Raw genomic sequence first — 14,963 nt, 5'->3', positions numbered from 1 at the left:
TTTAACTTCTCGGCTTTAAAATCCGGATTTCTAAATGAATGTGTCACATTACTGTATAGAAAGATCACTTCTCGGAATGTTGCCATTAAAATATGCCGTTTTGTCTGCGGAATCCCGTCAAAATGTCCGCGTGTCGACAACACGAGAGACTCGATTTCATCTCAGTATGGAGTGAAACGAGAGACCAGTTCTGTTAGATAAGTCAGTAAGGAACTTACGTTTTACACATATACTTCTAGATAAAAAGTTAGGTAGTACAATTTGAATTCAAACCTAATTTTCAATGTTCTTTCTCTTCCCCTCATAAAGAAATGATGGGAAGGCGAAGTGGATTTGATGGAGGAGAGGAGGCATAGGAAGGAGATTTATTCTCATTCTGTGCATCCTATCCTACGTCGATCAAAGCTAGGGAACACATCTGCAATTGCGAATGTCTATAGGCAGCTGTCGTATCGCTATTTTGGCGAATCCAGGTGACCGTTGCTCGTTTGCCACTTAATAATGTAAAAAAAACCGTTCACATGTTACTTTGTTTTGCTGAGTATTCCTACTGTCAAAACATTTACAAAAACATCGGAGTTTTGTTCAGAGCGGTAGACAAATAAGTTTTCTGTGGATAATTTTGAAAAAGGTAGGTTTTATTTCAACAATTTTATTATATTAAACTTAACTAAGTACATAGTTTCCATTTTAAACTGTTAAGTATTTAGTAAGTGAATTTGTTATCACCTTTTGTGACGGTTTGTGGTTTTTAATTATACAATTTAATGCTCCGTTTTAAATGTTACTTAATCGATTAGGTTGATAATTATAAAACTAAGTGATATAACTGCAACTATTTGAAATTATTTAAAGCGATGATTATAAAAAAAATATTTGAATCTTGATATTCTAAACGAACGATTTACAATAATACTGATTGGTTTATAAAACGTTTGGTTATATAAAATGATATAAATAATATATTAAACAATGTTTTAAAAAGTTACAAAAGTGATTCAAGATACTCTATCTACTTAACTCCTCTTACATCCCTGGCGTCGGTTTCTGAGACCAACATCCCCGTTTAATAACACATCGTTATCAAAGACAAAGGCAGTGACAATATAAGATCATACATAGAGTATGATTTTAAAAAACAACGATGTATTTTTTTTTAATTGCATTTAAATAAATTCTAAGTAGTAACTAGTAATAGTTAAATTAATCTAATTCCAAACGTAGTGGCAGAGGGAAGTGAGTTCCGGTTGACTGAATAACTAACGATATTCTGTTACGAATTCATTGAATTCGTTCATTCGTGTTTTGTTTAAATTAATTCAATAAATCAATCGTTTATGTTTAAACGAGACTACACGGTTCATGTAACACAAGAGAAGCGATAATGTTTTTTTTCTATATTTTATTCATCGTCATCTGCCCACTATAAGCTCCCACTTGGGTGTTCGGAGCCTACACTAAGTTAGGGGTGACTAGGCCATAGGCAACCACGCTGACCCAGTGCGCGTTGATTGACATCACACATATTTTTGAATTTCTTCTCAAATATGTGCTGGTTGCATCACGATGTTTTCTTTCATCGTAAGAACGTCGGATAAATGTACATATGTAAATCGAAAATCGAAAAAAAACTGTTTCATGGCGGAATCGAACCCAGGACCTGTAGATTACAAGTCAAGTGCTTAACCCTTGAGCCACCGACCCTTATTATGTATCTATTTAAGTGACATTAAAAATAAGGAAAATATATTTAGGTGGCTTTAAGAACACATACTATATTCTCTTCTGACATCTTTTGCTAGTGATCGCAATTTTTTTTTGTGTTTTAATATAACTTACTTCAATGAGATTTGTAAATCGTTTCTACTCCGACACAAAAACAATATTGTTTTTACGCCTGTGTAATAATATGACTCACGAAAACAATTTTTGTCGTAATTACGAAAATATTTATGAATACCACAAATAACATTGCGTTGGTTTAATCCAGTACTTCTCAAACTATCAGTTATAAATTTGTCAAGCATGACAGCGATGTTAATTAAATTAATTTTTTTTTCTTACTTTATTTTATAACAACATCTACTTTATTTAATGTACTTTATTAAATGAAACTTGTACATATGTTTCCTAATTCAAGATAGTCATAATATAATTTGTTATTGTAACTTGTGTGAACAGTTTGAGAACCAATGTTTGTAGGTGTCGTGTGACCACTCAAATAACTAAAGCGTTTTCACACGGAAACAAGAGCTGTAATTGTTTAATTGTTTTAGATCGTTCATGCGAGCTCACCTCTTGATTACATTAATTGATAATAAGAAGAAATATAACCAAAACTATTGCTGATATAAACGAGTTATGCAACCTACATGCTTGTTATTGTGATTTCAATCCGATTAACTGTCCCGTTAACTTTTAAAACCTACAGTTGAATACATCGATCAGTACTACATCCACACATAAAACATAGGTGAAGTGGAAATAATTCCACGTTTCGTCCGATGAGTAAAGCGGAAGACCTAAGTCTACCTCCTCTTCCATTTACCACTATTTTATAATAAGAATAAGATGGAAAGTCGAACTATAATAGAACGGCAAAACACCTTTTTCTCTACATGCTCTCGCTCGTCTATTATAAATAAGCAACGCATTTGCAAGAAATTTAACATATTGGAGATATTTATGAACAGCACTTCTCTATTATGGTGGACGCTTGTTCGTTTGTCCCAGATTTATAAAGCCAAGATAGCTTAGTTTATAAATTAACGGACTATCTTATGAGTAAATATACGAAAACATTTATGAATACCACAAATAACATTACGTTAGCTTAATTCAGTGTTTCCTAAACTATCAGCTAAAAACTATTAAACTGATAACATCGTATGGGTAATTAGAAACACGTATCGTGACGTAATTTCTCTCACAATACTTACAAGAGCTCACTATCTTATCTCGAATAAAACAGTCAAGGAACGTTACATACCTACTATGGGAATTAGCGGATAACCGTTATCTCTAACGTTAACAAAAATATATAATACCGTCACGTACCTATGTGCTTGGAAAAAAGTATTATGGTTCTAATAAAATCACCTGTCTCAGTTAAAAAATCGACATAATGTAGTTTTATTTGGTCATTGGAATTCGCCGAAATGGCGAAGCGACCGCTGCCATAAACATTCGCAATTGCAGATGCGTTACCTACCCTCAATCGACGAAGGAGGAGACGCACAAAAAGAGAATATTTAACCTTCCTATGCACCTCCTCCTCCATCAAATCCACCTCCCCTACCCATCCTTTCCTTATAAGAAAAGGGTGAGAAGGGAAAGAACACTAAAATGAAACCCAAGTATGTTTTAATGTATGTAATTGCAAAATATAAACTCAGAGTATGCGAAGTGAAACCGTCGTGAAAGTTTTGTTTAGTTAGAAAAATATGTGCTGTTAACGTTAATGCTGGCAAGTTATAAACAAACATCACAAATATGTAGAAAAAAAACATTATAAACTTTGGTCTACCGAACTACTTGTATATTATAATCTTTATTCCTTCAAAGAGAAATACGAGAGAATAGACAGTATGACAACATGTTTTTGTATGAGTTTTTTGACAATAGAAACTCGAGGTTTCGAGGCAAACATTTCACATAAACAGCGTTTAATTATTGATATAGTATCAAAATATCCGTTATTTGCAAAACAACGAAATATTTCTGTCGTCATATCCGACAATATCGTATTATGACGGAAAGTTCAAATGACTGGTCACTTCGAACAATAATGTGTTATGTCACTTAACGATATTTAACTTCGCGAATTTATAATCAGACCAGACATAGTGTACGCAAAACAGCGTTTTTATTGTTACCAGCGCCCTGGGCGCGATTTCTATGGTACTCCATTTTTACCATGCCTTCGTGGGGGAAAGGGCTACGTGAGGCTGTGTAATCCGCAAACCTGTGGTGCCCCTTTCTGTACAGCGTCCTGAGCGATCGCCCTACTATAATGCCGGTACTATACAAGCATATATAAAGCTTATGTTATGTTACATGTGTCTTGGGATCATGGTACGGAATAGTTTAGATTAGTACGCTGCACTTAATTTGAGACGTCGCGTAAGGCAGAAGTTTACTCTAGTTTTAGTAGCCATATCATATATCAGGTAAGAGAACAGCTTTATTTACTTTTCTCTTTAAGGAAACTATGTCGTAATTAGTTTAAAATGTTATTATCCAGAGTATCCAGATCCAGAGACATATTTTAGTGCTCATTAATGCGTTTTTGTTTGTGATTGATGTTGTTTTGTTTCATATCTCTGTTTGATTAATTTTCAGTGTAAATGATCTCGCTTTTTATGTTATTCTTCCAGACTATGTTCTACATCTGTGCCTAATTTCATCAAGGTCCATTAAGCCGTTCCGGAGATACCTTGAAACAAACATCCATCCATCCATCTAAACATTCGCATTTATAATATTAGTAAGATATAAAAAATGTTGATGTTAAGCCTGTTACATTTTACTTCAATAAATTTGTATACGGTAAATAGAACATTCGTAATCCATTATCTGAAGCCAACTAAATCGGCTTACACACAATTATTGGAGTCGAACCTAAAAACTTCAATAACTTAAAATACGTAATATTCAAATATGGTATTCCCTCTCATTCTGTTATGAAAATACAGACCTAATAATATATTTTGTTACAGCAGTGAAAAAACCCAAAAAACATTAAAGAACCAAATCGTATGCTCAAAAAAAATGTTCCACTGGTACAATTTCAGATGTCTACTTTGACACTTGTGACAGTTATAATTTTAATCATAGTGTTCGTAATGTCCGCTCTATAACTTCACTAATATTTAAAACTCTATTTCATATCTTTCGTCTCTATTGTAACAAAATATAACTAAACGTTAAGCGTCCTTGAAATTTTACTTTCAATTCACATCCAATTATCAAATCGGTCTGAGGATTTTCACCTCAATTACGTGTAATTTGAACAATACCGTATCAACGTTAATTGTATGGCAACAGTATAAAACGGTTGTTAATGAATGAACATGCTTTGTTAGATATTGCTATCTTTTTCTTGCTCAATCGGAATGTTCGTAATTCGAAAAAAATAAACAAAAGACGATACACATTTCGTTAGATGATAAGTTTGAATTTCGAAATATATTCTCGACTGACATTACAAAGCCTATTCTATGAACCCCTTCGCTGAAATTCACTGTAGGTGGAACATTTTACGCGTTGTTTTTAAGTAAAACAAGGATTTTTTGATGGGAGGAAAATTAGTTTTTCGATCTACCTTATTTTCGTAATACTACTAGGTACATATTCTATCTGTTACTATAACGATTTAACGTTAATAGTTTCTCTATTTTTCTATATATTAAATCGGGTTTTAATATATTTTTCTAAATTACAATCCACTAAATTACCTAATCTATTAGTGTCTTCCCGAATTGTGAACGATTGCCGTGTTTTAGAAATTAAATTAACTTTTTTATAACTGACTTAAGAGTATTTGTACTTAAGAGGAACATTTTAAAAAGCCACAAAGGTCATTGCATTCAGGTCTTGGTAAGTACGTGGTACGACTGCCGACACTCATCTTATGACGCCGCGGGCGTTTGAAGCAAAAAAATTTACCGTCGAAATAACAAGTTAATAACCACAGCCTCACTTACCTTTGCGTGACTTCCAATACAGTTTCCTTACGTAGTAAGCGGCCGCGACCAGTAAAAGGGCTCCAAGGAAAGCACCGATAGCGGCTGCTGCGACGCTACCCGCACCAAAACACTCTGCTTGCGCTTGGCCCAAAACACAAGGCAGCAAGACGGTCACTAAGAGGAACCTCGTTAAAACACCCATTTTGTATTCTTACAATCTACTTCGCACAATATAACATCACTACAATTATGGCACAAAACGTTTATTCCGTCTAAATAATTCAGTTACATTCCTAAACTTTGAATAGTTCAAAATTTCAAATTGAATGTGATAAAAAGTTTTGACGTTTAACTTTTTAAAAGCAAAAAGTGCGCGCAAACACAGACGTGCACCGCGTCAGCCAGCGCGGTCGACTGTGGCTGTGTGTTGTCTATGGCTTGTTCGTTACGTAGCTTTGTGAGTCGTGAATAGCCTGCGCTTGTGAGACAGTCGGAACGTGTGTAGAGAACGTGTTTGGGCACCGGTGAAACGTACACTTCAGCGGCAACAACAGCCTAAAAAATTATTACCAGAAGTCGTTATTGTACACAAAGACATATAGTAAGTAAACGTTTACTGAACTAGGACATGGGCGTTCCGCACCCGTCGACTCCTACCGTTCTTACTTTTTACAACTTCTACAAGATCACCGATTCATGTGAAAGGAGGGCTTTTCGTTTTATTCTAAGATTTTCCTCTTCCATCTACCTTCGTTAACTCAACGTATATGTGACCAATTGCCTATTTACCAAGTCTATGACACGGTAATAATAATACCGTGAGTGAGAGAGATACAGTTATACACAATTCCTGTGACGTGACAAAGACAGGGATAACTATCTTCCGTCCCTTTCTGCGTACCAGGGTTTGGGGTTTGTTTGGAACAAAGGTTGTCCCCTACAAACAACCTAGGTTGTCCCTAACAAAGTTTGACATTCGTGCTATTTTTCGAAAATTGTGAGTACTTAGTGGCTGTAATTGTGCAAAAATATTTTGATATTACAGTTTTAGTAAGGTAAAGTTTATAAAACATGGTATACTGCTGTATCGTCGGTTGTAAAAGCCGTAGTGGGCGAAAAGAGAAAAACATAACCTTTCACTCGTAAGTACTGAAACTACGCACTTATTCACATGTATTCATACAAAATAAGGAAGAAAATACAAACTAGTTGTTCTTTACAGTCTTTGTAATAACTAATATGTTAAAATACGGGTAAAATCACCTAAAATAAAATAGTATTTTTCGAACATTATGCGCCCAAACGCAGATGTCATTTGTGTCAAATAATATACTGTAGATCTGGGAAACAAGCGGCCATATTAAACTTCTTTTCAAATTGGTTGGTTATTACCCGTAAAAATAATACCACCATCTTGTTGTAAAAATTACCCTGAATTTAGGGGAAATAAATTATAGTATGTATAATGTATATAAATGAAACAATTCACATTTTTTATACTATTTTCAACAGATTTCAAAAGGAGTTTTTAATTCTGGTATATGCTGTGTTTTTAAATATTTGATACTTTCTTATCCCGTTGATTTTAAAGAGTATGCTTTTTAATTTGTCCCATGTAAATTTTGTTTCTTAGAAATTACAATCAAAATAGTTTAATATTAAGTAGTTTTACATGTAGTGTTCACTGTAATGATATACAGAGTAATTTAAAATTATATGACTATAATATTGGTATGTTTTTTGTAGCTTTTTATGAAGACTTAGGGCTTCGTGCATATCGAAGAAAAATAGGACATCGTTTGAATGCTCGTCTAATGGACCTAAGACTGAAGAGATGCCGCGCTTTGTTGAAGCAGTACGCGGGAAAATAATATCGGGAAATTCTTTTTTTGGAGTCACTCAAGACATCCTTGATTAAGGCAGCCGCCGATATTGACATGGACCTCGTTCGTGCTGTGATAGACGACTGGCCGAGCAGATTGAAGGCCTGTATTCAAAATCACGTATGTCATTTTGAATAAACTTTAGTGTCATAAGAATCTATGTTTTGTTAAGTTCATTTTGGTATATAAATGGTCACATAATGAATAAACTTGTTTCAATTATTTTATATTAAACATGTAACAGAATTTATGACCTGACTAAGTATTACTAAAAAAATCTGTTTATGTAATCTTAGTCACATAAACAAAAATTACGCATTGTTTTTTATATTTATTACGTTTATTAATTACAATTTAATTGGGAATATATAAATTGGTCTATATTAAATTATATCGTAATTATTAATTTTCGGGTCAAAACAAATAACTGGTAACCCCAATCCTCTCACTTATATATAGGTATAGTCTATAGTACTCTCTATCTGTCCCTTACGGGTGAACGCGCATGTCATATCTATATAATTCTTCATCTGAGCTATTTACCAACTTCCATATTTACTTAATCTATGGAACGTTAAAAATTTCAAAAAAATATACATATAAATATTTTATAAAGCATGCCACGATAACATACATAGATCCACACCTGCAGTGCTCACGCGCAGGTATCTGACGCACACACCGCCACTCATAATTTATATTCACACACTGTCATAAGAAAACATCTTTTTAAGATTGTGTTGTACTGTTTTAAACCTTATGTTCCGTTTGTTATGATACCAATAATTTTATTACGCAAGATTTTGAATTCACTTCAATATCAAATGCATGCAAACTTTATTGTTCAGGAAACCATTAAGAATTTTTAAATGAGATTATGAAGATTTTATCAGTAAACGGTCCACAGGTATACAAATATTACATTTATTAAGGTAAAAAACCAATATTGTTCATAAATAACTGTTGAAAAAGAAAAAACGCATCTTATTTATCAATAAATATATTTTTTTTAATATTGAGACATTAATTGAAAGAGACCTAACAATTACCAAAGTAATTGTTTTGTTTGTTTGTTTAAATCTGAAAAATATAACTGTTCATAATGACATTTATAATTTTTAACAATGTCGAAAAGTTATTTATTATGTAAATCATGTTATTATTAGTTTATTATGTATTAAGGTATCGTTATATATTTTATCAAAACTAGTTTTATTTTTAAGTACATATATATTAAGAAACAGAAAATTAAAAACTAGGTGGATACTAAAATTCTAAGTGTCTTTTTTCTATAGTTGAAGGAGTAAAACAAATAAGCTACTTAACCCCTAAAATAAATTAATTAAATAAATAAATAAATAAACCCCTAAGTTAGTAAGTGAATAACGAAGGTTAATGAATAAAGGATTTTGTATTCTTAATCTTCACTTCGTTCACGATACTTGGTAGTCGATTCTCATGAGTCGAAAGTAGTTTCATAAAACATGTTTTATATTTATTTTATAATACATCTTGAATATTACGACTCAAGTGCTAATGTAAACGACGTCTGTAGACTTTACACATTTCACTTTTACAGAGAAAGTAATCATTACACGTAGGGTGACCATAAATTCTTACAAAAATAAGATAAACGTTCTTAAACACACACTCTTTTCTCGATGTCATCTCTTCTGTGTTAGTCTTTTGTTGACTCATATGTCCCTTATACTTTGACGAAATTATTATTGAACGAAATGAATAATTTCAGAACGCGTAGAAAGTCTAAAATTTATCTTTATTTGTTTAATTCACATTCTGTTCTATTGATAATGTTTAAAATAAAATAATTTAGTGAACCCCGAGATGTTTTAGAAATATCTAACGATTAACGCCAAGGGTTAAATGTCTGAAGATATTTTATGGGTTTCTTATACTGTCGAACACATTAATGTTTTCTTTATTTAAATTATCCAGAAACTGACCGATTTGAAATTACAATTAGCATATATAATTCTTTAATATCGAGCTAACGGCAAAGGTTAAAATCGTCAAATACAAGTTTATGATTCATGCTTTCTATTATTTTCTATTGGTATTTGTTAAAACTTGAGTGCTATGAAACATTCTTTTGATAAAAATATAGATAACTAGCTGTCGCCCGCGACTCCGTCCGCGTGGACGTGAAATAAGAAATAACTTAAATGTGCTTATGCGTTTTACAGGCTATGTTCTAGACCTACGCCAAATTTTAGCGAGATCTGTTTAACTTTTCTGAAGATATCGATTAACACACATCCATCCATTCAAACTTTCGCATTTATAATAAATACTAGTTGTCGCCCGCAATTCAGTCCGTGCGGAATTTAAAAAAAAACTAATGAGTAGCCTATGTGTTCTTCCAGACTATGATCTACATTTATGCCAAATTTCATCAACATCCGTTCCAGAGATACTTACCTTCAAACAAACATCCATACATCCATGTAAAAGTTCGAATTTATAATATTACTAAGAGTAAGATTAGAATTGTCTATACATTAAACTCCTTGGTGCAATAAACGTCTAAATTATTGAACAAATAACGAAAACAAAAAATCATACCGAAAACCAAACTATTTCTAAGTTTGCCCATAATTTAACCTATAAATTGTAAGAGCGCAAAGTGCTTTCTTGTAAAGTTTCTATTTATAAGTAAAAGGCGCTCAATAATATAAATTTTTAATGTCACTTCAATATGCAAAGTTGCGTGAAAAAATTAACTGAAATATATATAAATATATGTATATATTGGCATTAGGCGTGGATGTGCTTAAATAAAAAAAATATGATTTTAAACTATGAATCCAGATGTTATAAAAGCACAGCCCTAGTTTGAAAACTGTAAAAGTGCTATCCCTACCCGCCACTGCCATCTGCCATAGTCTATGGTTCTTGACTTGTCTTTGGCTTTGTCAATTTGTCATTTCATTTTGTCATCACCACAATTTCTAAAGCTCTAAATTTTGATTTCACGAAAATTCAAAACAACGTGGTATTAAAGTTATTTTCTATTATAAAACATATATAAATTCACTATCAAAATGCCTAAGCCTGTTAAATTACATAGTAAAGGTAAACCTAATAGTATACAAAAAGCAAACAAATTAGATAAAGACAATGACAACAAGGATCCTGAGGAGGCTACGAGGGAGTTTCAACTTCAACTATGCTGGTGTATACAACAGCTTGAAAGATCGTTACATGAGAAAAAAGGCAACGAGAAACATTGTAAGTATTTTAAAAATTCTTTAAATACTGTCGTGGGGATACCCTAAAGTGGGCCTTGATCTCCGTCATAAGAGATCGCTTACGCTGCCTGCTCTGCTTCATCTCGTGGCAGTTGACTGCTTGGAGAAGCCCTTAACATATCAATCAGTAAACTCCATCAATGATATTTTCTTTACTAAAATGTATGTTTAAAACATAATATGTTATTAAAAATGTCTCAGTAACTAAAATTACACATTTTTTTAATAATATGAGGTGGCTATCAAGCAAGCGACCACCTGAACTTGCTGGTATAGTGAAGTAACTGCTGCCCATTGACGTCTGCAATTGCAGATCATACCTTAAATTTTGCCTACCTTTAATCAATCGAGGACAGGACGAACATAATGGCTATATTTCACCTTCCTGTGCATCTCCTCCTCTGTCAAATCCACTTCCCATTCCCACCATTACTTTAAAAGAAAAGGTGGGGAAGGAATGTGGACTAAAATAAGGCCTCTGGCACACATCAATAAGAATAAAATTAATAAACATGTTTTTTTTTCAGTACAAGAAGCATGGAAGGTGTTAACAATTCTTAAAAACAACAATCAACCTATTATCAGGAAGAGACAATTAATGAGAACTCATTTCGGTGACTATAGAGCTAAAATGGCAGCTGAGGAAAAGAAATTAATAAAAAGTATGTCCCGTACATTACAATGTAGCACAAATGACAGTTCATTAAATAGATAATAAATAATTCAATATAGATAAAGAAATTCTACACACAAAAAAAGTATAGGTGACTACATTTGTTCTATTTACTAAATTTTATAAAATAAACTTAGATGTAACTGGCTAGTGTTGCTCTGTCACAAAAATTAAAACAAATTAAATAAAAGATTATAAAAAGTATTATAACATTTGTGCTGAATATAATTCTATATTTAAATTTGTGCTTTAATTTTTAAGAATATCTCTAAGTTTTTCTGAATCACTTGAATTAAAGAGTGCAATTTCACATTATTTTCATTTCATTTAATTTTCACTCCTTCTGTGAACCAATTTTGAACTAAGAAATTTCACATATAAACAGCTAAAAAGGTCTTAATTACTAATTTTCTTTGCAGTGGCAAGTAAATTCAAAATATCCGAGAGCCCAGTACAACCAAAGGCTACATTTTTGAGAAAGTCAGTATTTAGTGCGACTGGCGATGAATCTTTTAGATTTAATTTTAATATACCTACTGAAAATTTAGATAATGGCAATACTAATGTGAATAATGACAACACTGATAACATTAATAGTACAGAAACAAATGACAATCAATTAACAGCTAATGTTGCCAGTGTAGAGAAAAATGATGACAAAAATGAAGTAAGTGCAAAAAGTGAACAGAAAAATTTTAAGTTTACATTTTCTTCGTCTAGTTTTAAGTTTAATTTTCCAATTGATGATTCTTAGATGTATTTTTTTTTTTTTATATAAGACCCACTACAAATATTTCGCAATGTTTTAAGATATTAAAAAGTTGAAATAAATAATTGGTTTTAATTTAGAAGTAAATTTTAGTTTTCCAATTAATTAATGCCAAGATGTTATGGAGCACAGATTATTTATTGTTCACTAGCTGTTGCCCGCGACTCCGTCCGCGCGCAGGAAAAAGAACTTAATAACGGTATGAATTTTTTCTCGCCATTTAAACCTTCCCTAGACCTCCACAAACATTTCAAGACTAAGATAAGATAAATCTGTTCAGCCGTTCTAGAGTTTTAGTGAGACTAACGAACAGCAATTCATTTTTAGATATATATATAGATAGATTTATACTAATGCAAAAGAGAAATAACTGACAGAAGTCAGTTGATTGTTTCATTCTTTGGTTTTTATTCATAAATTAATCATAAAGCTAATTTGTTTTTAATTTACAAATTTAAGTCACAAAGTTCCTGATATCCTGAATTATGATAATTTTCATCGTCACGTATCCTCTTAGCGCAATTGTAATCTTCGAAAAAGTTCTTTGAATTGGGCACTGCGAAGCCAACTGGCAATGGCTTCATATTAGTCGGACCCCATGTGGCAACACCGAGCAATTTGTTACTAGCAACATTAAACACAGCAGCTCCCTCCACACCGTGGTAAGATGCACAAGATTTCGCACCGATTTCATAATCTGAGACTGAGCAGGAATGGTAGCACGGGGAGTAGAAACCAGATATAAGATTATTGAATGTCAGTATTGATGGGCACAGATTAATATTGACCACAACTGGTAATTCCGTGAGGTAAAATTGTTTGTCTGGTATCACAAGATGGTGTATAATCTGTTAAAAAATGTATTAATTATGACAATAATTCTTTAATGCATACAAAATGATTACAGTATATATCACCTTGGCAACAAAATTAAGCTATACTTAATTAGCCAATGACTTTCATGACTAGTGCATCTTACAAATTAAATAATAACTATAACAAACTAGTTGTCGCCCGCGACTCTGTCCTGGTGGGATTAAAAACTCGATTAGTAGCCTATGTGTTATTTTAGACTATGTTCTACATCTATGCCAAATTTCATGCAGATTCATTTAGCCATTCTGGAGATACCTTCAAACAAACATCCATACATCTAAACATTCGCATTTATATCAGTATGATGTAGCAATTTAAATGGTTATAAAATACATTTATAATATTCCTAAAAATCTATCTTACCTTTGGGACTGTATATCCCACAACTTTATGTTCAATCTCGTCCCTATTAAATATTTGTGCGAACCATTCAAAATCATCATCAGTTCTATTAACTGTATCAAATAAACCTATCGACCGCCATTTCATTGAATTATCTTTAACAACAATTATAAAACCAATGTCGTCAAACGCTTGCTGTGAACCATTTGATGGTATTACAAAAGCTATTGCGTGTAGGCGGCCATATTGATATATTATTGAAGTCTGAACCACTTTTAATCTGGAATATTTTCTGTCAATTATTTTATTTTCTATGTAATTTTTTATATCTTTACATCTACAATATCTACATTTATTTTCTATTTGCTATCAATGATCTGTACACTTTAAACCATAGATTGTTTCTAACACTACTCACTAGCCAATAGAGCAGATGGAAGAGTATAAGATTAGTACTTGTATCCATAAGGATAAAGTTTAGTTCAGTCTACTCTATAGTCCCAAAAAAGCTATCTCATACTGCTATGAGGAACTTTACCAACAGTTAACTGGAACTTACGTGGATATACAAGCAGCGGCAGTTATAAATATCCTTGTATCAATACACACAGCAGTACACATGTGCGGGTAGTTGTAATTTCTAGAGTGCACTACTCTCGCTATCCATTTGTATCTCTTTTCTGCAACTGGTGTTGAATCTATCTCATAGTTACTCAGCGCTGTGAATACTGCAATTATTTTGTAGTTTCATAGCGGAATTACATTATATCTTTACTTTATAATAAGAAATATAAATCGTATTAAACTAGGTATTTCGTCTTTTTCTGCGGCCCTTTATCATGTAAAAGCCTCCTCCATCCTTTCCTTACGTTTCCCTGTTCTTGGCCAAATGCATCCAACTTGTTTCTGCAGTCTTTATTATACCCGATGGCCCGATGGTATAATAAAGACCAATGCCCATCTTTTTCTTGTCTCCCCACACTTTGTTTTCCTTACAGAATACATAGAGTGATTCAAACGGTCGGATAACTAGATTTTTAAATTCAGAACAAGTATCTATGACTTGTTCTAAATTTAAAAATTTAGTTTTTTGTTTAACATTTTTTGTTTAAACCATAAACTTACCAGTTTTACTTTTTCTGTATAAATCATTTGATTTTCTCCGAGGCCGAGTAAAAAAATTATCTCTCCTACATAAATAACATCTTATCAGTACAAGAAATAGTAACAACGAAATAAACCATAGCTTTAACATCTCACGGTGTTTTACGAATGAAATAAAACAAATTTTATTAGCATGGTAATATATTTGATAATTCAAGTATACAATATTGTAATACGCAAAAATAACCTTTACATTTCATTTTACAACTATTTTTTTTAGAAATATGTATTAAGTTATTTTATATGTACTGCAAATTAAAAATGTTCATTTTTAATAGACATAATATTATGGAAGATTTT

General features: G+C 32.3%; 3 protein-coding genes across 3 annotated transcripts in view; 1 reads left to right on the top strand and 2 right to left on the bottom strand.

Annotated features, from left to right (window-relative positions):
* The window catches only part of LOC106708025 (bud site selection protein BUD4), a 41,040-nt gene extending 34,914 nt beyond the window's left edge, over positions 1-6,126 (bottom strand). Inside the window, exon 1 of the mRNA XM_014499482.2 lies at positions 5,706-6,126. Coding sequence (XP_014354968.2) covers positions 5,706-5,889 — 184 coding nt within the window. The 5' untranslated portion in view covers positions 5,890-6,126. The remainder of the gene's footprint in view (positions 1-5,705) is intronic.
* Positions 6,127-10,521: 4,395 nt separating this feature from the next.
* LOC106707977 (UPF0488 protein CG14286) lies at positions 10,522-12,266 on the top strand. The gene is made up of 3 exons (XM_014499428.2): positions 10,522-10,819; positions 11,367-11,501; positions 11,932-12,266. Exons 1-3 carry the CDS (start codon positions 10,633-10,635, stop codon positions 12,264-12,266), a joined length of 657 nt encoding a protein of 218 aa, XP_014354914.2. The 5' UTR covers positions 10,522-10,632.
* A 461-nt stretch (positions 12,267-12,727) lies between these two features.
* Positions 12,728-14,736, bottom strand: LOC106708018. The gene is made up of 4 exons (XM_014499469.2): positions 14,625-14,736; positions 14,059-14,227; positions 13,521-13,779; positions 12,728-13,129 (listed from the first exon to the last, which is right to left on the bottom strand). Exons 2-4 carry the CDS (start codon positions 14,118-14,120, stop codon positions 12,728-12,730), a joined length of 723 nt encoding a protein of 240 aa, XP_014354955.2. The 5' UTR covers positions 14,121-14,227; positions 14,625-14,736.
* Between the last annotated feature and the right edge of the window lie 227 nt (positions 14,737-14,963).

Source organism: Papilio machaon, chromosome 27 (assembly GCF_912999745.1).
Source record: "Papilio machaon chromosome 27, ilPapMach1.1, whole genome shotgun sequence".
Taxonomy (NCBI): domain Eukaryota; kingdom Metazoa; phylum Arthropoda; class Insecta; order Lepidoptera; family Papilionidae; genus Papilio; species Papilio machaon.
The sequence above is the reverse complement of the archived record's forward strand: the minus strand, read 5'-3'. Positions and strand labels throughout refer to the sequence as shown.

What these genes read in the sequence shown, in the direction of transcription:
- LOC106707977 (XM_014499428.2), top strand. Translation starts at nt 10,633, where the DNA reads ATGCCTAAGCCTGTTAAATTACATAGTAAAGGTAAACCTAATAGTATA. An exon ending in AAAAGGCAACGAGAAACATT is followed by an intron (nt 10,820 to 11,366) that starts GTAAGTATTTTA and finishes TTTTTTTTTCAG; the next exon opens with TACAAGAAGCATGGAAGGTG. An exon ending in GGAAAAGAAATTAATAAAAA is followed by an intron (nt 11,502 to 11,931) that starts GTATGTCCCGTA and finishes TTTTCTTTGCAG; the next exon opens with TGGCAAGTAAATTCAAAATA.
- LOC106708018 (XM_014499469.2), bottom strand. Translation starts at nt 14,120, where the DNA reads ATGTGTACTGCTGTGTGTATTGATACAAGGATATTTATAACTGCCGCT. An exon ending in GCCGCTGCTTGTATATCCAC is followed by an intron (nt 13,780 to 14,058) that starts GTAAGTTCCAGT and finishes AAAATATTCCAG; the next exon opens with ATTAAAAGTGGTTCAGACTT. An exon ending in TGGGATATACAGTCCCAAAG is followed by an intron (nt 13,130 to 13,520) that starts GTAAGATAGATT and finishes ATTTTTTAACAG; the next exon opens with ATTATACACCATCTTGTGAT.